Raw genomic sequence first — 23,074 nt, 5'->3', positions numbered from 1 at the left:
ATAGTTTATCATTATTAGGTGCATATTCGAATAGTAGCGATAGTGACTAAAAGAATATAGAGCAATATATATAATATATATTTTTCTCATGTATATATTTTTATTCAACAAAATAAATATTATTATATAAAATAAACGAAATTTACAAACAGCATATTTATAAATACGTTCAAAAATATAATAATTACAACAAAATGTAAGTAATTATATAAAATTTTAAATTTATATATAATTTTAAGTACCTCATTGTATGTCCATTAGACATGTAAGCATATGTAAATAATTTGTTAAATCTAATATGACTTGCAGATTGATACTTATAGAATTTGTCGACGATTACAAAGTTTCTTATAGAATGCCAAAGGTTTTAGTCCTAAAACATAAAAGATTAGATTATCAGAAATATATGAAAGAATTGACAGTTTTGGTCTATTTACAAGGCTAGGCACTCTATAAGAAACTCTGTTATCAAGTTATATAAACAACGTAAAGAGTACCTAGCCTACTAAAACAGACCATATTAACACACTCAAGATGAGAAAAAATTCCAAGAATTTTACAAATTTTATTATAATGAATAAAGTCTTTGTGTGCGTGCGTATGTACCTGTATGTGCATGTGTATGTGTATGATATATGTAATAAATTCACATAAAAAAGATCTATCTTGAATGCATTAATGTGTCTAAAAGTTAAGATGTTTAAAATTTATTTTTCTTCTATAATAACGATTAATTTATTAAAAATGGCAATTTGCAAGTTTGATATAGTATAATTTATTAGATTAATAAATCTAAGAATTAATTGTTAAAATGCAAACAATAATAAAATTTTCAAGATTCCAAAAGTAAAAGTTATTAATACATATCATTATCATTTCAATCATTATTATTATATTTCAGAAACATTCAATTCAAATCACACACATACAATGCAACTGTTGCAGACATAGACTGTTTAAATAATTATTTGATCAATATAGGTATCCATAAAAAATTTATATTGCAAGACGAGTTATATGATAAATTATAACACTATGTCATGCGAATAATTCGATTACAGTCTTGACAAGATGTGTTATGAAGAAATCGTTTTGAGAAACGACTATATCGACGACAATATTGTTCGCGACGATGACGTGACCTTCTGCTACGACTCTCCTCACTATTGCGATTTATAAGAGGATCAATAATCCTGAAAAGGCAATTTGTGTCTTTTTCGAATGAGCTACGCCTATTATGAAACCTATTTAAGCCAATCATAGGTTCGCCAAAGGCTTCTAGAGCCGAGGAATCCATCAGCCAACCATAGAGGGATTTCTGAATGGGAACTTGATGATCTTTGACAGGATGGATTATAACATCACGTTTATAATTCTCATTAATTTCATTGCGTTGACATTGCTCGCAAACGAAAGCCTTTTCCTTATCGGAAGAAATATGGCACCAATCATCAAGAGAAAATTTTTCCGGCGAAGGAAACGGATTTTTTATAGATGAAGTGTGATATCGATAATACGGTGATTTTGATCTTTCGCATGAACATGAATCGATAAGATGAAACATTGGTAGAGATGCTTTCAGTAACGTTCGCTTCGACTCGCAAGAAAAAGTGCGTGGCAGTTTATTGTCGATGAAGTTTGGCCGAGATTTAGCATCCGAATATTTTCTCATGACATACCGATTGTTATTATTCTTCTCTCGTAAGCTCACTTCTAGTTGAGCGATGCGATGCTCCAACCGCGTGCGTTGTGCCTGCGCTCGATCCTGCTGATCCTCCAATAGCTTGACCAACTTCTCCAGTCGCATCACTTGCATCTGCTTACTTTCCAACGTGGTATACAGTTCTTGAATTGCTTCAGTCTTCGCAGCAATCTGTTTATTGATCTAGAAAAAAAGTTATCAATGTAATTAAGTTCTGAAAAATATGATCAATGCGCCAAATCAGAAAACATGATCAGAAAGACCCATAAAATATAAATTAAGAAATATTAATATTAATATATTAAGAAATATTAATACATATATGTAAAACTTTTATGATCTCTAAATATGGCTTAAAAGAATTTTTCTGAAAGTATTTGAAAAAAAAATGATAGAATTATAGATATGCCCATGTGATTGATATTACTTCATCGATATCTTCATAATTTTCGTTGGCAAGATTATTCGCGTTCGTTTGTTTTCCCTTAAGAAGGCTCAACAACTCATCCCTGGCTTTGAGGAATTTGCTTTGCTCCCGCATCACCCGATCGCGTTGTTCCAGCTCCAGCTGTTTCTGAGTCAGAGTGGTTTCCAGTTCTTGATTCTGTTGCATAGCCTCGGCTAAACTATTTCGCAAATCGCTGATCTGCTGCTGAAGCTCAATCGTGTCGAATCCTGTTTTGCCACCCTCCTTCGACTTTGCGTAAAGATGACGCTGAATTTCGGCTAATTGGTTCTCTAGCATTTCGTTTCTTTCTTGCCTGCACATTCATAACCGAGATTGAGAATCTGACCTGACAAACTCAACAGACATTGAGTTATAAGTAAATAAAATCTACAAATGTAAAAGATTGTCACATATCATAAGAACAGGCTAATTTCTGTATCATATAAAACGAAAAAAATTAGTTTAATTACTTCGCAGTTATATATATTTGTTATAAATTAACGGAATAATGTTTTAATAGCTAAAGCTTACGTGAATCTGGCGATATTTTGCAGCTGAACATGCTCTAACATCAGATTCCGGAGATCATTGGTCTTGGCTATGAGTTCAGCGGCTAGTTTATCTTTCGTCTCGTCTTCGTTATCACTCTGTGGACGAATAAAACGAACGAATAATTGAAATTAATTTCGAGGATTGGGATTTAGCAGAGATGAAAATAAAGACAGTCTAACGAGCAATCAAAAGCAATCGAACGGTTTTTAGCTCTTATATGAGTAGAGGTCCCGAAAGTAGTGCAAACTAACGGCCGCCTGATGCATCACGGTGACAATCTCTTGCTTCTCCCTCTCTAGTTGCTCGATCTTTTCCTTTTGCTGTTTCAACTCAGATCGGGCAGCTGTCAAATCGTTATACAGACAAATTTCGTTCTCCGTGTGATTGTTATCTAAAATATAATCATGATTGAGGACAAATAAATATTACATCCACATTTATATCATTTGAATTGGTAAATATAAAACTCGCAAAGACCGCGATATTGAGGTAAATCTAAACTTATTTACCTGTCACAGCTAAATTATTGCTTTTTTCACTCGCGAGATCGCAGAGCAACTGACTCTTCTCTTCGAGATGTTTGCAACGTTCTTCGATTTCTGTTAAAGCGTTCTCAGCTTGCTGTCTATAATGAATTTGATTGAAATTTTAGTAATTTCTTCCTTTTAATAATTTTCTTTTATAAAATAATTATAAATAAAAAAGTTTATTCAAGAGAAAAAGAGAGAAAAAAAAAGAAAATTTTATATATAAAATCATATATATGTGATTTGTAAATTATATATAATTATTTTATTCTATTAAAGTAATATTAATTATATAATTATTATATTTCTTTAATAATATTCACATAAAAAAATTAATAACTAATGTTAAAGGCGGAACTTTAATTATTCACCTCTTTTCTCTTTCTTCGTTGATTTCTTCATTGATCGCTTCGAACTTTTCTGATAATTCCTTAATAGTAGCATTTGCTTCAGCTTCCTTGCGAACCATCCTTTGTTTGAGCTCTAGCATTCTAAAGTAGGTAAAAATATAGATCAGAAAGAATTCCCCCTTAGTGCTCTTATTACATATAAAGTAATTTTATATTACAAATAAAGAGTAATTTTATATTATCTCTCTATATAAATATAAATGATGATAAAGATATATATATATACATATATATATATATATATATATATATATATATATATATCTTTATCATAATTTATATTTATATTTATATAGAGATTTATATTTGTATGAAATTATAAATTTTTATTAAAAATAGCTTTTATATATATATATAAGCTATTTTTAATAAAAATTTATAATTTCATTAAAATTTTCTCCTTACATATATAACTATTTATTTATTTAAATGCGTCGACTTTTAGATTTCTTAAAAATAAAGAGAATTAAGAAGAATTGCAATATTTGAGCAACGATTAAGATGACAACCGTGACTCGAAATTGTCGCGTTGCTTCTCCATCTTCGCTATAAGATCCTCGCTACTTTTCATTGCCTTGTTCATATCCTTCATCCTTAATTCCATTGACTGATCCTTCTGCTTTAATTGAGCCTCCAAGGTCTTCATGCCGTTCTGCAATTGCTGCGACTTTAGCTCCTCGTTAGTCACATGTACCTCTAGGTCACGAATCCTCGTTTTTGCTTTTTGCATCTGCAAGTCTATCATTCGCATCCTTTCTTTGCCTTGACTCGCCTTATCGCGTTCCGCCTTGAGCTCCTGCAAAGCGATGTTCAGTTGCTCCTGCAAATCCTTGCGCTCGACATTTGGTTGCTCCTTCTTCATGCGACCGAGATAATTGTCATATTCAATGCGCAAGCTCGAAGATCTCGTTGCAAATTCAGCGATAAAGTCCTTCTGGGCCGCTTTCAGTTCGTCCAGTTGCGTCTTTAGCTCTTCGTTGCTCTGTATGAGGTTCGCCTGCTGCATCTCTGCTTCCGAATAATCCACTAAAATCGACACTTTACCCATCTCGTCCTGCTGACGTGATTCTGTTAGCCAAGACTTAACGAGGGAGGTAAACGACGAGCTTCTGTCCAGGGCACGTTGACAAAGCTCTTGAGAGCGGTCGCAGAGATCCTCCAGCTGATTTTGCAGCAACGACACTCCCATCACCATCGACTCATCCATACAGATCTGCTCCCATTGTCCGTAATCATGCAAGTTTGTCTCGATTGGCATCGACGGACTTTGCTTAAGACATTCCACTTGAAATGACTTTGGCTCTTCGACCTTGCCAGGATCCTTGCCGCCGGCCGTGATTATCTTCTCCCGTAGATTCGATATCTCATCGTACAAATCCTGCGTGATTTTCTGGAAATGGAATAAGAAAAAATTTAATTTTGTTCTTCTTTATTACAATAATGATTTTGATCAAAGATTAAAATCTGATATATTAAAAAAAATTATCCAAGAATTCATAATAATTGAAGAATCTAGAATAATATAAAGTGGACGAAAAGATTTTCTCGCTCAATATATAAAAATTTGTTTTACCTGCTTTTCGGCGAGCGTTTTTTTTAAATTCGTGTATCGCATCTTTTTCGCGCTATATTGGATCTCCAAGTGTCGTTTTTCCGCGGAAATTGCAGTCGTTGGTTTCCTATTAGACGACAACATATTCAAAGTCATGCTTGGTCGACGAGCGGAGTTATTATTGGAGCTAATACCGCTAGAAGACTCTTCACACATTGGCGAATCGCCCTGCAAAAGAGATTAATTAGTTTGATGGTAATGTAAAATAAAGAAAAATAAAATATTTAAAAACATTATTATGAATAATTAATAAATATTAAATTATTGTGACTAAATAATATAAATTAATTTGTTATTATTGAATATTAATAATGAATTAATATTAATGACTACAATATGTTTCCATCAAATGGAGTGCTGAAAGTATACAGTCTTCCTTTATTAAGTACAAAACTATTTAGCAACTATTTGGTAAGGTATTGTAATAACGTACTTGCATAGCATTTCGCCCAACCTGGGTTGTTGGAATTCTACTCTTGTGGGTTTTATTTCCAGTATTAAATGCTGCAGATTTTCTTGAACTATTAGATGATGGGCGATCTTCCACTTTTTCTATAAAATAATAATATGAATATATAAATAAATATACTTTTCTTTTCTAAAAGTATATATTATATAATTACATAATATATTACATAATTACTAATTACTATTAAGATGTAAGATTTGCTTTTCTTAGCATTCTATTTTTGCTCTTTTTTTCCTTTTTATCAAATTGTGAAAATGTTATATCTTTCTTTTAAACATAAACAATAAAATAAATAAATAAATATATATATATATATATATATATATATATATATATATAATGAATTATTTAAAAAGAGAATATATCTGCAATATAAGTGCAATATGAAGAATGCACTCTGAATGATTCTATGACAGCATTATTTCTATAATCTAACCTTCATATACAATAATCTAATTATTTATAAACTTTAGAACATTATAAAATGATATTATTTTCACCTTATAATAGTATTTATTTTTTGTAGATTGCTCAAAATAATTTTCCAGAAAATAATAAGAATAAAAATGTAAAAGTAACATAACATCAATTATATTCAAATTTTTTTTAAACTTTCTTTATAATAGTTATAAAAAGCACGTTGAAGATGAATGTTGAAGAAAGACAGAAGTGAGATTTATCTGAGTTTTGATGTAAATGGAAAGCACCTAATATATATACAAACAAAAAAATAAATTTAAATTTGCACCAGCATTTCTTCTTATGGCCTAGAGTTGAATAATAATGTGACGTTTCCATCTTATATCGTTATTGGAAATATGCAATAGTAAAAATATAAAAAAATTACAATTTTCGAATTTCTATATTATTAGTCTAGATGCAATATATAACCTAAAGGATTTATCGTGACCGCTTCGTTCAGCATTTTCCGACTCTTTTTCACGATAATGGTACGATCGCTGACAGCTGGATTTACGAATAGATCTACGAGATTTTCGAGAGGTCAAGGAGAGTTTCAATTTCGTAGTTTTGTTGATTAGAAAGGGCGAGATGAACGAGCGCTGGCGTTGATTCGAGACAGTCGACGATTTTAAGCTGTTTTGAAATTGAGATCAATTTTATGTTGAATGTTTGTACAATGAAATTTTCAAAATTAAAATACATCGCTGTGCAATAAGATTGGTTGAAAATTCTTTAATACACGTGCATCAATTCCAAGAATAACGTTTGCAAAAACTTGTAATATTTTAGGATTAATCCTTAAATTATTACAGAATTTGATTCAAAGCGTAGAATATTATACTCGATTGTGTCCCAAAAGGTGTCAAAAGAATTTTTTCATAGAAAAGTAATTGTCAATAAATAATTTTTAATCTAGGAAAATAAATTTACATGAATTTTTTTTACACGAAATATAGAATTATAAAAAAACGTTCCGATAAAACAAACATTCATGGAAGGAAGCTTACTTCTTTCCATGAAGCAATTTAAAATCTCAGCAAGTGGAAAAGCAGCATTTTTTTTCTGTCTTTGTTTGGGGCAAACATCATATAATCTTTTGCAGAAAGATAAGTTAATATTTTCAACGCTGCAAAAAAATACAATCATATAAAGAACGCTTCCGACGAAGGAAACGTGCTTTTTCATGACGCACGTGCGCTTTCATTAAGCATTCGTTAGAACTTCCTGGAAAACGCATACTCGTAAAACTGGTTGAATTATGATGGACAAGCGTCGCGCACTAATTGCCAAAAACCGCGCGAAGAGTTTCGTCGTGTTCGAACAAATAAAGCAATTCAAGAGTAAACAAGGTCAACAAATTAATTAGTCAGTTTAATTCGCTTTTTTATGGATCGCAGTAATACGGACCAGCTGTTGATGTATTTTCTAGAAATATCATGAGTTTACGATTCGTTTCGTAATGTGATGCAATCAGCAATTTTATATATTCTAAGCATAGTAGTGACATTCTGCTATTAAATATATTGAAAAGAAATCGAGTCCCTCTAGATAAAGATTCTAAAAAGTAATTTTTATACTCGAAATAAGTTATAGCTTTCTGCTTTAACTTCTTAGGTATGTCAAAGTATTCAAATGAAAAGTGATTGTAAATAGCGGTTATCAGAGACCGCGAATTGCGAATAAATCTATATTGCGAGGTATTTTATCTATTGAATATTGTACAATTTTATTTCTATAAATAATGCTGTATGTTATAAATGAAACCGCGTGACAGATATTTTTCTTTTTTATGTATTATAAAATTTACCTATGCTCCACATTTGCGGTTTTAAATTTTTATAAATTGTTATCAGAGAAAGGGAGAGAGAACTATAAAAATATAACTTTCCAAAATATATCTTTCTAATAGTTTTAAATAATTTTACACAATTTTCCAAAAACTTGTACTCGAAAAAAGATTTGTCACTGTAGTAATATTTTCTAGATGGGAAAAATTAACGCAATTGATAAATGATTAGCAAATACTATGATACCGCGTGAGTTTGTATTTTTTTTTTAATCAATTTAAATGACAGAGATAGAATTTATATTTGAAGTGTTAATTAGTGAAATTTAGAAAGAAAATCTTTTTGTGACATCTATCCAAAAAAAAGCTAATCATACTTATTATAAAGTTTGATTGTTATACACAGAAAAATCATTTCTCACAAAGATCGCTCTAGCTGTAGTATCGAAACTTATATTTATTCAAATATCGCAATGATTAATATTTGGATAGAATCTAAAAATTTGCCCTATTATTATAGCTTTTATATGTTACAAACAATATTCTAACAGGCACAAAAAATAGCGCGATAAATTTTTTGAGAGTTACACCTGGAAACCTACATCAACAAAATATTTTTGGTAATTATGCATAAAAAGGGCCCACCTTCGCACAAATGTGTTATTGACGTATGTTGTGAAGCTGTTATCCCTGATTAACATTCTGAAGGTTTTAGCCGGCGGTCGTTCTTTATTCAAAAGTTATTAACAAATAAATGTGAGAAATATTGACATAAAAATTCTACTTTATTTGTTCACCGATTTGCTTTATTTTTAAATATGTTATAGGGAAGATTTTCCCGAGTAATTTCGTATATATATATAAGGGTCGGACTCACATAGTTTTGGAGATATAGGCTGAAAAAGGATAAAAATAATAAATACAAAAATAAGGTAAACCTTCGGAAAACCTACTTATATGAAATAATGGGTAAGAATACCCAATTTCTACGTATTTTTACCTCCTGAACACAAATATGAAACTTAAAAATAGCGGTCGAACTCGCAAATCGAAGAAAAAACACAAAAAAAAGTAAATTGAGGGTAAATAAAGAAAAGGTAAACAATTTAAATTTATATAGAATTTAATACAATTTAATACAATTAAAAAAATATCACAAATGTATGTATACACACACACACACACACAAACACGCACGGGGGGTGCAAGGGGGGCCTTCGGCCCCCCTCCCGCAACCACCCCGCCGGTAGGGGACGCATTGCGAAGAGTTCAATCACAATGGATATATGCTGTAAGTTGTAAAGCGAGGTCCACCTAGCCTACCGGCGGGGTGGTTGTGGGAGGGGGGGCCGAAGGCCCCCCTTGTACCCCCCCCGCGCGCGCGCGCGCGTGTGTGTGTGTGTATACATACATTTGTGATATTTTTTAATTGTATTAAATTGTATTAAATTCTATATAAATTTAAATTATATTAAATGTATTTAAAATTATTATTTTTTCATATAACAGCTAAAATAGTAGGTTTATGAAAAAAATGCATATAACCTTTTTTGTACAGTTTTTCAGCGGCTTTACTTTTTGCTTAAAATTTTTTTTCTCAAATCAATATTTTCGGAGATAAAAAGCATTAAAATTGTGAAATTCTTTTGTTAATAACTTTTTAATAAACAACAACCGCCGGCTAAAACCTTCAGAATATTAATTAGAGATATGACCTCGACAACATATGTCAATGACGCATTTGTGCGAAGGTGGGCCCCTTTTAATTACCATATTTTTTTTTAATGTGAATCTCATTTGAGTAAATTGCATAAATTGGTCAAACTTTAACATTTGAATATTCTTGAAATATTCGCAATCGCGTCTCATGCGCACAATTATCGCGGGAGAAACTTCTTTGGAGTACGCGCATGCCTAGTGGCGAACAGCGTTGATATTAACTCCAGTTGCGAGAGTCAGAGTTGTCAGTTGGCCGAAGGTCGGCAGTGGTGACGGATGTTTTTTATATGTACGAGTGTGTGTTTTTTCTCTGTCACGTCGTAGAACGCACGTGACTCATAGAGATCAGAAAAAAAAGTGGCGCACATGCCGAATGGTGTGAACAATATTGCGGTGAGTAGATTTATTTATATTTTCAATTTTGTAATATATATTCTTGGTATATGATTGTATATATAAAGTTGACAGCCGCTAGTGATCATGTACCGTGTGTATGATATTTATTTTACATTTAAAATAAATATGTTTAGCTATCGAATAACCGCTATTTGCTATAAAAATTAGTATAGTGCAAGATTAGGCTAATACAATACTTTTGTTTAAAAAAAATTTATATTGTATTTCCCAAAATGTTATTTTTGTAAGAAAAGATACACGGATTTTCTCGTCTCTTAATGAATAACAGATTTTGATGCTAAATGAATCTTGAAACTATTCTTTGTATATTTTCTAAAGTTATTGCTTGTATCCTTTGTGCGAGAAGAACCTTTTATCCTTTGACGATGACGATATATGTAAGCACTGATACAGTTATATTACAGTTATATTAATTTATATCGGTTTTGAATGAATTTTAAAAATAATAGTTTATAACAAAAATAGGGGTAAAAAATAAAAAATGCGAAGAAATAATGATACACATATGATATCTACAGATACAGATGATATTTAAATAGGGATGAAATCAATATTAGGATATAAAATAAATGTTTTAAAAAATAAAAATAATAAATAAAAGAAATTAAAAAAAACAGTCTCAGTGAATGATAAAATACACATTATGCGTAACGTATCGTGTGCGCAAATATATTATTTTTATTGAAATTATTTTGACAGTTTAATTTAATAAAGGATGATAGTAAAAAATATAATTGCGCGATCCTGATTGAAATATTTGTTGGCGCTTCTGCTCGATCGGCTTATCGACTAGTCGAGCGTGCTGAATGCTTCTCTCATGCACGACTAGGCACCTTATTCGAACGTATTGTCAAATCGTTCGTACGGGCAGATAAGGATAGCAGAAAGCAAAGAAAGACGGCAGTCCGCAATGCAACATGGATAGGTTGGATGAAAAACGATCGAACAGCGGTGATTCTGTGCCAGCAAGCGGCTGCAGAAGTGCATTTTCACTTCTTATGTGAGTGCTGCCGAGAATACGTGTCGCGTCGGATCTTTTTTGTGAATCGGCGAGCCGAAAATCTGCTATTCTAGCAAATTGCGGAATTAACGTTCATGTTTTGGTCGTTTTTAACGATGGCTTTTAACATAAAATTATTATTATAAAATTTAGGATAGAGCGTTGATCGCAAAAGCTTAATTCGAAATTATGCTGAAAAGAGATCAAAGTGCATAAAAATAATTCTTATAAATATTTTATAATATTTTTTATAAATGTTAATGACAGGCATTACATATGTACATACACACACACACATTATATATATATATATAAACATTTTTCTAATTTTAATTTAAAGATATAATTAATCAAAATGCTTGAAATAATCATATATATATATATACATTTTTCTAATTTTAATTTAAAGATATAATTAATCAAAATGCTTGAAATAATCATAATATAATCATGAAATAATCAATTATTTTAATGTCCAAAGATAATGTAATTATTTAATGAGTATTAATGGACTACACAACATGGATTAACAATTTGATTCGATACGACCATGATTTAATTATTCAACCATTTAACTCTGATAACTATTCACAATAATTATTCATAATTATTCATAATTACAACAAGGAGATCGCGATATATATGCGTTCTCTATATACTTTTGAATTATATTTGCTTAGCGAAAAACTTCGTGTGTTGAATTGGTGAGTCATTGATGCATCGACGAACATTTTGATGCGCCGAAATAATGCCAATGACGGCATTTATTCGGCGTGATTACTATTTCAAGTGAAACATATCAATGCTTCCACCGGATAGCTAGATATTTTAAATTTTTTATAGAATACTTATACACGACAATACCAGTGTGATGTAGATTGACAAAAAAAGTCAGCTTTTATATCTATATCGCCGGAGAGAGTAGCTTTTATACTTTTTTGCATGAAAAAATACGAACAAAAAATTCATTAACCTGAGTATTAATAAAAGAGTTTGATATATATGTATATTTGTATTATATTAACTCTCTGAAACATATCATTTTGTTAAGTTAGACGTTGCTTGATTATTTGCTTTTAATTATATATTATAAGACTAAGTTACATATATTTTATATGAAAAATGAAACAATCGATAAGGAATTTAAAAATATCTCTATATTGCAATTTTATACAATTCCAAACACATGTTGCGACTTTCACATTTCCATAAAAAATATTTATGTAATTAGTTACAAATAATTTATATAATTATTTATTAATTTTTTGAAAAGAACTGAGAAAAGACTTGCGCTTCAGAAAAAATTAATTCGCGTTCAGTTTACCGTGACGTTTAACAGACACATATTGTAAAAAAGAGTATTTTGTTAACTCGTAACATGATCGGAACGCAATTTCTTTCGGAAAGCATTCTATAGAATAGAATGTGTTCCAGAACAATATCAAATTTCTTGATCGCGATTATTCATGAAAAGATACATTTATAAAAATAAGAAAAAAAGAAAAAAGAAGAAAAACTATTTTAAGAAATTTAGAGAGGGAGGTGTAATATAAAGATATATCTTTCGCGTAAATTACTAAGGATTACAGTATCTATGCCCCGTTAAAGATTAAATCGTCTATTTGACGAGAAAGCATGAATACGTCTCTTCCTTTCGTAAGCGCTCCATCTCGCGATGTCGATCCTCGTAATATCGCCAAGACGGTCTTTGCCATTCATTGGGTTCGTCGTTTTTCTTCCAAAGTTCCAAACCGACATATTGACGTCGCTCCCTGGCAATCCGTCGTTCGAGTTGCGCTTTCCTCGATGTAAATCCCACCCTTACTTCCATCACTCTTCGTTCCGTCATCCCTCTTACGATCCGCCGTTTATTCATCCGGCAACCTCATTTAACTCGATAACGATCAGCTTTGATCCCGATAGGAAGCCTAATACAAGTGTACTATGTAAAATTTGAATGGTCTCTCTCTCTCTCTCTCTCTCTCTCGCTCTTTCTGTTCGTGCACACATTAATTTAAATAAAAAGCAAATATCCGAAAAATATAAAAAATAGATTTGTAAAATCAAACATTATTTTTTAATTACAGTATAAACATTCATTGAAAAACAAATTAAACATACTTTCGGTCGAAAAACAAGTTAAAAATGCACTGTATATTTATATTATATAATTACACTGCCTAAACTGATTCTTGATTTCTATAAATCGGAATATCGAAAATATCGTATATAAATCTGTATAAAATAATAACATAGATAGATTAATAAATATTAAATTATCTATGATAAATATTATTTTAATATGTATTTAAAATATTTTGCTTTTGCTGCAAAGTTTTAATGAACATATATACACATTACCTATAAAAAAATAAAGAACTTAATAATGTATTTTTGCGAGATTAATGTAAACGAAATGATTATAATCGGCGTTAAGTAAACGGTAGAATATGATGATTTTTTAATTATAAATAATAAATTTTGTTGCTGAATTGCACAGTCCGAATTTTGTAAGAATCCAATTAATGATCGTCCATATTAATATGGTGAATAAATACAAATTTAATAAATAGATTTATTATTCCATTTGATTACTTTTCAATGATTGACATAAATTCCTCGATGCATAAACAGAGAATAGGCATTTTATATATATAAATTAAACTTACAAGTGTTAGTGTTTATATACACTGTGTATGTTAATAAATTTATAAAGTTATATAAACGTAATAAATTCATCTATTTAATACCATCAACGCATTATTAAAATACAAATAAATATTATTAATTGAACTATTTATTATTACCTCATTTATTTATGTTTTTATTACTTTACATAAATTTATGCTTTTAAAACGTTTAAGAGGGAGAGAAAGAAATAGATAATATAACACACAATAACATGATAATTAGATAAAATTAAGATATAAAAAGATTATTTTATATTTTCAATAATTCTGTTTTATCTTTGTGTGTGTGATACAATTTCTTGCGAATAAATCGGAAACATAAATATAATATAATTTCAATAATATAAACGTCATTCTCAAGAAATCCGTAATCGCAGAGAAAGTCAATTCTCTTTTGATAGATATTGTTTGAGTTCTTGTTGGTGCACAGTAAGCGAAGATACAACGAACAGGGCAGAACGCCAAGCAGAGTGAAATGCCATGTCCTATATACACCGGCTTGGTGCAATATATTTAGGCACTTGGGATTTATGGTTAACCAGCTTATTAGAGGCCAGTAATGCTCACGGATCGATGTGTCACATGGTATACAAGCATCGTGTTTCTCGTCTCGCGCATCGTTACGATCGTAATTCTATATCGATTATCTATTGCATAAAATATGTGCAAAAAGATGTGAAATAAAAATTTAGCAAGAATAAATAATTTTTTTTATTAAATCAAATGCAAGACTTTATGGAATTTGAATCATCATTTTCGTTCAAGTTATTCTGGATGTAATGCAATGCCTAATTAGCTATTTCATTGATTCTTATCTTCGTCAATTTCGAACAAAATATATTTATTAGTATTTTTACCATTAATAAGTATACATGCGTATTTATTTGACAATAGTTTTGATGAGGGATACAAATATTTCTAATATTTTATGGTATTTATTTTATGATATTAGAAAAAAGACTAAATATTTTTAGTATTCTATGTTTTTATATTAATTATGATTTTCTAATAGTATTAGTAAATTCTGATTTTTAAAACAATTTTATAACATCATATAACATTATTAAGATTTGATCCAATTATTATTTTGTTTAATGTAATATATAATTTTTTTAATATAATATTGCTCGATTTTTCAATTTTTTGATATCATAAATATTTTATTTTAATTAAAGATGATGTTGATTTTAAATTATTATAAAAATCGACATTAAATTATTAAAAAATATAGTTTTTTAAATTACAATTTACTTTAGAGGCATTCCTTGTTTTATCTCTACCATCATGTCGAATACTTCGGATGCTCAGTCGTTCAATGAACCGAGAAAAGCGTAAATAATTTTACGTATTCGTTTTGGCACGAACCTATTTTACGATCGGTGAATGACTCGATGCATTTTCAGCGATGCTTTGTTGTATCAAGCACGTGATTACCAGGGCGATAATTGTTTCACATGTTGACATTATTCCATAGTACTTTGATGTGACATTTTCATGCGCATTCTTATGGTCGCGATCTCGCTGTTGTATCAAAACTAATGAAACGATATTTCGATATAAGATTCAGAATTGGAATAATTATTTTTCTTCAAGAATACTTTTCGTCAAGATTTCTCAATTTATCAATCTTTTTTAACAATGTCTTTTTAGAAATAAAATGTAAAAAATTAAAGAATTTTTTGTTTTATCAATTGCAAAATGGAAAAATTGTTTTTTATATATTAATTTAAAGATTAAATCACTTTGGGCAAAACGGAGCGACAATTCGCAGGATCAGATCGAATCGAGAATTGGGACGATCAGTTTTCGATTCCATGCTTCTTCGTTCTTCATCGCGATGTATATGACTTCGGCGAATTTCTAATTAACTCCTTTCGAATGACTTCCTTTTGAGATAAATTGTTAAATTAAAAAAATTTATTTTTGTCAGATATAAAATAAAAAATCGATATATTTTTGCATGCATCATCTCTTGCCTCTATTTCGATATTTTAGAGATTATCGGATTTTTCATATAATCATATAATTATACAACGATTCTTCAAATAATTATCCGTCGCACGTTCTCAATCATTTTGAAAAATAAGAGAAATGGTTAAATTCGTTGACATTGTGCGTCGAGACGATAGGATATTTTTCCCTTTGCTTAAATTTTAATTAAAATGCATAATAGGGAAATAAACGAAGAACGTGAGGATGTGCAATAGACTTTCAAACGTGAGGGAGGTCAGGAATTGTCGGTTGTTCTACCCGAAATTAATTTGCATTTTAATTTTTAATATTCTTAATCATTTTACGTTTTTTCAAATTTTGATATAAACTGTAATTTAATATTATTTGCACGTTTAATGCTCTATAATAATTATTCAGCCGATAATCAAAATGGACATAAAAGGAGAAACGATAACAATTCATCAATTCTCGTTCGTCTATTTGGTAGTAATGAACGAAAATGCGAAACAATATTTCGAAAGCTACAACAAATTACATAAAATAAAAAAAACTCAAAATAAAGTAAAAATCCTCCAATTATATTTATTGGTTCGCAAGCATTGACGTGATTTAAAATAGAAATGATGTTTGATTTTATGGCTTACATTGTTGTTATACTGTCTACATTATTAAAAACTGTTGATTTGTTATAATTACATATTGCTATTTTCCTCGTTTACAGAAGATGCATAATATTGGGATCGCGTACTACGCCGCTTTGTTGCTGCTCGTCGCAGTAACAAGCACGAATTCGACAAAATGCTCTCGAATTATAGAGAGTACCACTATGTCGCGCTCCAACGCCGAAGGCAAATATCACTTTTTCATGACGCTCTTCAATAGGACCGAGATTGTATACGCCTATATGCCAAATACGCGGTATAGTGGTAAGTATCGTCGTACAATCGTGAATAGTTATGAATAGCATCGCGAAATATTGAAATCTCGATATAATTTGTTTTTATTTAAAAAATAAATTTTATATGATGTCAATCGCAATTTTATTATCGTACGTTGAGAGAAAATTGCATTTGGCGTAAATTATATATTTACATATTATATTGTACCCATTTGGATACATGAATTGAGGAAATATTGAGAAGGTCCGTGTCAAAATCAAACAACACTTTAATCATATTTAATTCTGCAAATGTCTTTCGCTATCTACATGATATTTGAATGTTACTGAACTTTAAATAGGATCTGCAATATGAGAAAACTGATGAAATACGGATCATTTACTGGTTGACACATATATATTTATATATATATATTTTTTTTTAAATTATGTTTATGCATATTCTGTATTATGTTTCATACACAATTATAAATATATTTAGAGATAATAACTATATATAATTGTATCTACTAAATTTTTTTATTTAAAACAAGATTGTTCGAGAGAGACGTATAAATAATTAATAATTATATTTAGAATAATTAATATAAAATTATTTATATTTTAAATAATTATTTATATTTTAAATATGATAATTCTAAGATTTCTAGTATATAATATTTTTCATTTTAAACGCATAAAACGTTCGAATTCCCAAATATTCAACAACTTATCTCGGAGGAAATATTCTGTCACACATAAAAACCATGGTAGAGAATAGTGTCCGCGGAATTTGTATATTCCATAAGTCATATATATATGGATACATAAACATTTGCTGACACGGAATTTTAAAACTCTTAAAAATGTCAGATATTACATGAATTGCCCACATGCTTTAAAAAAGATTTTATGATATTAATGAAATAATAGAATATTACAGATAAATATAGATAAACATATCAGGTGAAAGTGATAAATTAAGAATCAGAAATTTTATATATATATATAATCCAAGAGTAATCAATAGAGCTATTTATATATTACGATATTTATGTATGTAATTATGTAAATAATGTCTTTGTCTGTTCAAATAACTCAGATAATAAAATAAAAAAGAGTATGTGATTTTACCAATCATATATATTCTTTAAAAGATAAATAATCAATATAAAATAATTTTATTACAGTGTGATAATACAGAATAATTTTATTATGTGTGATAATCAATATAATATATCAATATAAATGTAGAATAATTTTAATATGGTGTACGTTCCACATTTACTTAAATCAATATTAAATATACTTATGATGAACAGATTTTATTGATAATTGAAATTTATATAAAGATTTATTCATATTATACTAATTAATAATTGCATTTTGCAATTTTTGATTAAATGTTCTAATTATGAGATTAATTTTTTGAAAATATTAAAAATATTGTTTTTTCCCGGATTTCGTCAAAAAAATGCCTCAGACTAACTATAATCAAACTAACTATAATCAAAAATAATTTTTAGCAACAAATTTTATAATTTTTTTTCCTAAAAATTATTGAGATTTCATATTTTCCTTTATAAAATATAAAATCGCATTCAGAGGAGTTGCGATTTCCAGTTGATTGTGTACTGCCATTTATCAACTTCCGTTTCAATAACATTTATTATTAGTCTGTCAAAAAAGAACATGACCAGCATAATTTTAAAAATGAAAACACATATATTTTAATAGATTAGAACTATGTCACTTTCATAAAAATACATTCTAGTCACCTCCAATAATTACCTGACATTTTCGAGATATACTTTTCACTCGACAGCGTATTCTTGAGGTAAAGATCTCCACATCAAATGAATATATCTAATTAATTCCTTCGCGCTTTTGCCACGAAGTTCGTGTTTCATAAATGTTCAATCATCAATTCATATCATCAATTGGATTGACATCGGGCGACATCAATCCAATGATAACAATCAATCCAATTAAAAATGTTTAAACTCAAGAAAATCTTTTTTCACGTGTTTTTCAAATAATAAAAGTTTCACTTTGCTCCGCCATTTCCAATTATGAGCACAGTTCGAATGATTTCATACAAAATAAACTAAACTAATCTAAACTTTTCTTTTAAATTTCGCTTGTTCTTAACGCTATGTTAGTCGAAAATTGTTTGAAAATATTTCCACAATCTGTTAATCATAAGTTTCTCTTTGTTACTCTTCGGGCCGCGCCATGTTCCGATAAATCATCAACCATTTTTGTCTTTTCATACCACCCACTTATTTATTACTTTGCACTCACATTTACGAATGCTTTCGACTTTTTTATATAGCAATAGATATTTGTGATATTTTTGGTCCTTTCGGATGTATATAAAGAAATACTTCGAAACATTTTGCGCACTCATGATAAAATATGTCGCGTTTCTCTCTAAAGATATAGTAATAATTGACACTTTCTCTTCCTACAGTCATAGAAAGAATTCCCTATCGTCTTCTTCTAGATTTTTCAATCTACTTGTTTATGTAACCATCATGCCAATCATATTGTTGAGACGCTATATATCTGAACAATGAATGGAATATTTCTCCTACATATTTTATCGTTTTATTCTAGATGAAAGATTTTAATATAAAAGATTTATTCAAAATTCGGAAAGTGTTGTTACAGTTCTAACTCTCTCTAGAAGGAAAATTAATATTATTTATTATTATTTATTATCCACTAATCCTTGCCTTTCGGCTTAGGATAGACTTCCTGTTCAATACATTGATCTTTACGATATTTATACTTATATTTATACTCATTTTATTTTATTTTATTTTATCATGCGATTAAACTATAAACTCTAAACTCAGTCTTTATTCCTTTGGATCTTTAAATCTTTAAATTAGAAGGAAAATTAATATAAAAAATTTAAAGATTCTTTTAATACTTAAATTCTCTCCAAGTTGAAGGACATAAAATGGACGTCGCGATCAGACATTCACATTGACACCAAGGAATTGAAACGAAGAGGTCATCAGCGTATCAATTACCAGCATTTTGATGATCGCGCAGTTCTGAAATTCGATGCACGAGCACGCTGATTTCCTCGCGCGGCTCTACGCCTTTAACGGTAATTACGGCAATTACCAAAGAAGATCGTAGATCCTTAAACGTTGTAGACAGACGTATTAGGGTTTCTGCGCGTCGCAACGACGTGCCAGCAAAAGCCGCGTTACGGATTGAAAGACCGGGCGGAGATTCGGGAAACGACGCTGGAAGATCGAAAAGGCCATTTTCGCTTCGAAAATCGAGATAAATGTCACGTGCACGACCCGGCCAAGCAGCGGTGAACTTTGACCGATTAGCTTTGTGACAGTTTTACGTGGCTGCGGCTTGATAATTGTCCTTCGTTGCCTTCAGAAGTTGCGCAGGTTACACAAGCCGATCTGTCACCATGGAATTCTAGTGATAAATTTCTTTTTCCTGTACTGAAAATATTAGATTAATATTTTAGGAAATTAAATGTCATAGCAAATAAATCTTGTAGTAAATTTCTATGATTTCTTTATAATCGATGATTTTTTCACATTCCATTTTATCACATTTTATTAAATCACATATTCTACATGAATTAAATTTACTTCAATCTTTCAGGTTTGTTAAACTTTAATGTTAAACTAAATGTTTCATTATAATTGCATTGACTATTCATATATTAACATTACAATCGCTATCAATTATGATAGTATTCACTACATATATGTGCCTAAAAGCAAATACAGATATATAAACGGAGAACATTCTATATATCATCACTTAAAGTATAAATTTATCTTCACATAAAACTATCGTTTTATTTAGTTACGTTGCTCCGAGGTACCGACATTTTTCAAGCTCGACTGCAAAGCTATCCTTACAGCTTTTTCGTGTCTTTTATATCGAGTATCATTAACTCGTGCGACATGATATCGTTAGCTGGATCGATGACCGTAGTTCCAGGTTTCTCCTGTCTTGATAGGTCGAAATAGATACCCTTGATATGATCCTCTCGTACTTTAACGAGAAATTTTTCCGAATAAAACCGTCTAATCAGAAGTTTACGATAGAGTATATCAATGTATAAAGACTGATTTAATTACTTGATTTTCTCGTTTTCTCTCTGTTTTTATTATTTACACAGATATTATTCTAATATAAACCTCTTTCATTAATTAGTAGTTTATGAAATTTATTAAACATTATTTTATTTATATTAATTCCTCTCGCTTTTTCTCCTTTTCTTATATATTTACAAAATAATATTTACTAAAATAAGACTATCTTCATTTTTCACAATTATTTTTTTTTATTAAGATTTTCTTATTGTAAGAATACTTTTGTTTGTCACGAAATATATATTAGAATTAAAACAACCTTATGCGTCGATATAAATTCCAGTATCTCCTGCGAAAACGTCTCTATTTATCTGGTCGACGACCCGAGCACAGTGAAGCTTCTCACTTCCTCTCTCCTTTTCTCTCTCTTTTTCGATCTTTTCGCGAAACTTAACTCCTCGCGCGGCTCCACTAACGCATGCAAATCTCGTGGGCCCGGTGAATTAATGCGTTACGTAACGCTGGCAAGATGCCAGGTGTGAGACGCATCGTGCTGCAGATTTAACGCGGACTCAATGGCCGGTCCGATAAAATTCTATTAAATCGCCTCGGAGGAGACGCCGGTCGACCGCGCTTGCCCCAGGGGTTAAATCCCGAAGAAGAGGCCGGCTGGGAAAATTATTGCGTCATTACCGTAACGGAGGATGTCGCGAAACAATGTGGTGAGAGATAGTAAAGGCCGGTATAATCAACATATACATTAACTTTAATTATAAGTCTCTTCCTTCTTTGGCTATATTAACTAGAAACTAGATGTCCTTTCGCATTATATTATAGATCATATTATTCAGTTTTAAATTTTTCCTCAACGAAGATACTGAGACACACTTGATTGTTGAGTAATTGTCTTTTGACGACGGAGGATTCTTATGACTTTGTAATGAAAAATTGTTGCCGTTGCAATATCAATTAACGCTCTCTAATTGTAATTTTCGTAATATATTTTTCCATGGTCTATATTTTACGTAGTAGATTGTAATTTAGGAAAGGTCAATGAATCACTAAGCGCAAGAGTAAATGGAAGCTGTCGGTGCAACTGACGCTGAAAATTGCCTGCAGCATTAATTAAATTTAAACAGCTAAATTTTCATTTTTTTTTTACATTAAACCCGAAACAGCACCATTTAGGAAAATAACAATGACTAGTCAATTAAGAGTGTTCAATTATACGATCGATAATAATATGACTGATAATAATCTCTACTGCTTTCACCTATCAAATCCATTTTATCTTATTCTATTATGTATCTATTTACTTGATATGTGAAACTAAATCTTAAGTTACATTTATTATTATCCATAACAATGCATATAACAAGGCCTCATTATCCATAAAACGCTTGAGAATTTTTCTTCCTGAAGGAAACCGACGATCCATAAAGTACATAAGTAGATAACGCAGTGTGTGGTCAGACACATTTCCGCGTACGAGCGACCGCACTCCACTGGGCTCTTTTTACTACTTTACCTGAATGAATGAGCCCAAAAATGAATGTAGCGAATCCACGAATTATGCAACTTTAAATTCGATCATAACGCGATCATTTTTACACTGTTATCTCACGGCATCTCGCGATCCCTCAGCTATTCGTCCTGTCAAACAGCTAAATTTTTCTTTTCTTTTATATTAAACCCGAAACGGCGCCATTTAGGAAAATAACAACGACTAATCAATTAAGAGTGTTTAATTATACGATCGATAATAATATGACTGATAATATTTCTGCTGCTTTCACCTATCAAATCCATTTTATCTTATTTTATTATGTATCTATTTACTTTATATTCATCGTCGCCGGAAGCTAACGCCGAAAATTGGTCATCGTCTCGCTTAGCGATTATCCGAGGAATTTCAATCACGCAGCCGGATAGATGGCGACGGTTTTACGCGTGTGATAATTGTAAAGCGCTCGTTCATTATATTCGAGATTGATTAATAATTCACCCCGTTGTGTTATCGTAAGATAGCGTTACGCGCGCATCGACAAACCCTATTGTCCGACTTTACATGCAATCCGCTTTGCTGCAAATGAAAAGTTGAGCTTTTAGTGAACGAATTTTTAGTGAACGAAAACACAAACCTCGCGATGAATCGAATCATGTATTGTTACGAATGCGCAAATACAAAACGCAAATCGAGTCTGATTTTGTCGATTTCAAATCGAAAGAAAAGAAGAGAGAATTTGATCACATATCCGATAAAATCGAGTAATTGTAAAACTGGCGAATTGATATTGATAATTTTAGTTTCGAAGAGAGCAGATGTGAAAAAAAGTCTCGAATATCAGATTAGATTTAAATGATT

The 23,074-nt window shown here is 30.4% G+C and overlaps 2 protein-coding genes across 5 annotated transcripts in view; one reads left to right on the top strand and one right to left on the bottom strand.

The window, feature by feature from the left end:
* The window catches only part of LOC145976520 (spondin-1), a 38,792-nt gene that overhangs the window by 1,307 nt on the left and 14,411 nt on the right, over positions 1-23,074 (top strand). For 3 of the 4 annotated variants that reach the window (XM_083107664.1, XM_083107665.1, XM_083107663.1), the window contains exon 4: positions 16,469-16,673. In XM_083107664.1, the coding sequence (XP_082963790.1) occupies positions 16,469-16,673 (205 nt within the window). Of the gene's footprint in view, positions 1-9,920; positions 10,081-16,468; positions 16,674-23,074 lie in introns of those variants that run through there. The other variant, XM_083107666.1, reaches the window with a different exon arrangement.
* LOC145976522 (uncharacterized) lies at positions 151-6,824 on the bottom strand. The gene is made up of 11 exons (XM_083107667.1): positions 6,612-6,824; positions 5,685-5,803; positions 5,213-5,419; positions 4,149-5,029; positions 3,601-3,720; positions 3,212-3,327; positions 2,954-3,093; positions 2,682-2,797; positions 2,130-2,463; positions 1,680-1,885; positions 151-373 (listed from the first exon to the last, which is right to left on the bottom strand). The coding sequence occupies exons 1-11, from the start codon at positions 6,643-6,645 to the stop codon at positions 349-351; spliced, it is 2,298 nt and encodes a 765-aa protein (XP_082963793.1). The 5' UTR covers positions 6,646-6,824; the 3' UTR covers positions 151-348.

The sequence above is a fragment of the Camponotus vicinus genome, unplaced genomic scaffold (genome assembly GCF_025532165.1).
Source record: "Camponotus vicinus isolate PSW18456_S1 unplaced genomic scaffold, iyCamVici1.0 SCAF_9, whole genome shotgun sequence".
In the NCBI taxonomy this organism is placed as follows: domain Eukaryota; kingdom Metazoa; phylum Arthropoda; class Insecta; order Hymenoptera; family Formicidae; genus Camponotus; species Camponotus vicinus.
This window is presented reverse-complemented; position numbering and strand designations above follow the sequence as displayed.

Bases quoted from the DNA above. Each gene is read 5' to 3' on its own strand.
- LOC145976522 (XM_083107667.1), bottom strand. From the start codon at position 6,645: ATGCTGAACGAAGCGGTCACGATAAATCCTTTAG. The intron at 5,030-5,212 runs GTAAAACAAATT...TTCCATTTCCAG, and splicing joins AAACGCTCGCCGAAAAGCAG to AAAATCACGCAGGATTTGTA. The intron at 3,094-3,211 runs GTAAATAAGTTT...ATTATATTTTAG, and splicing joins CAATAATTTAGCTGTGACAG to ATAACAATCACACGGAGAAC.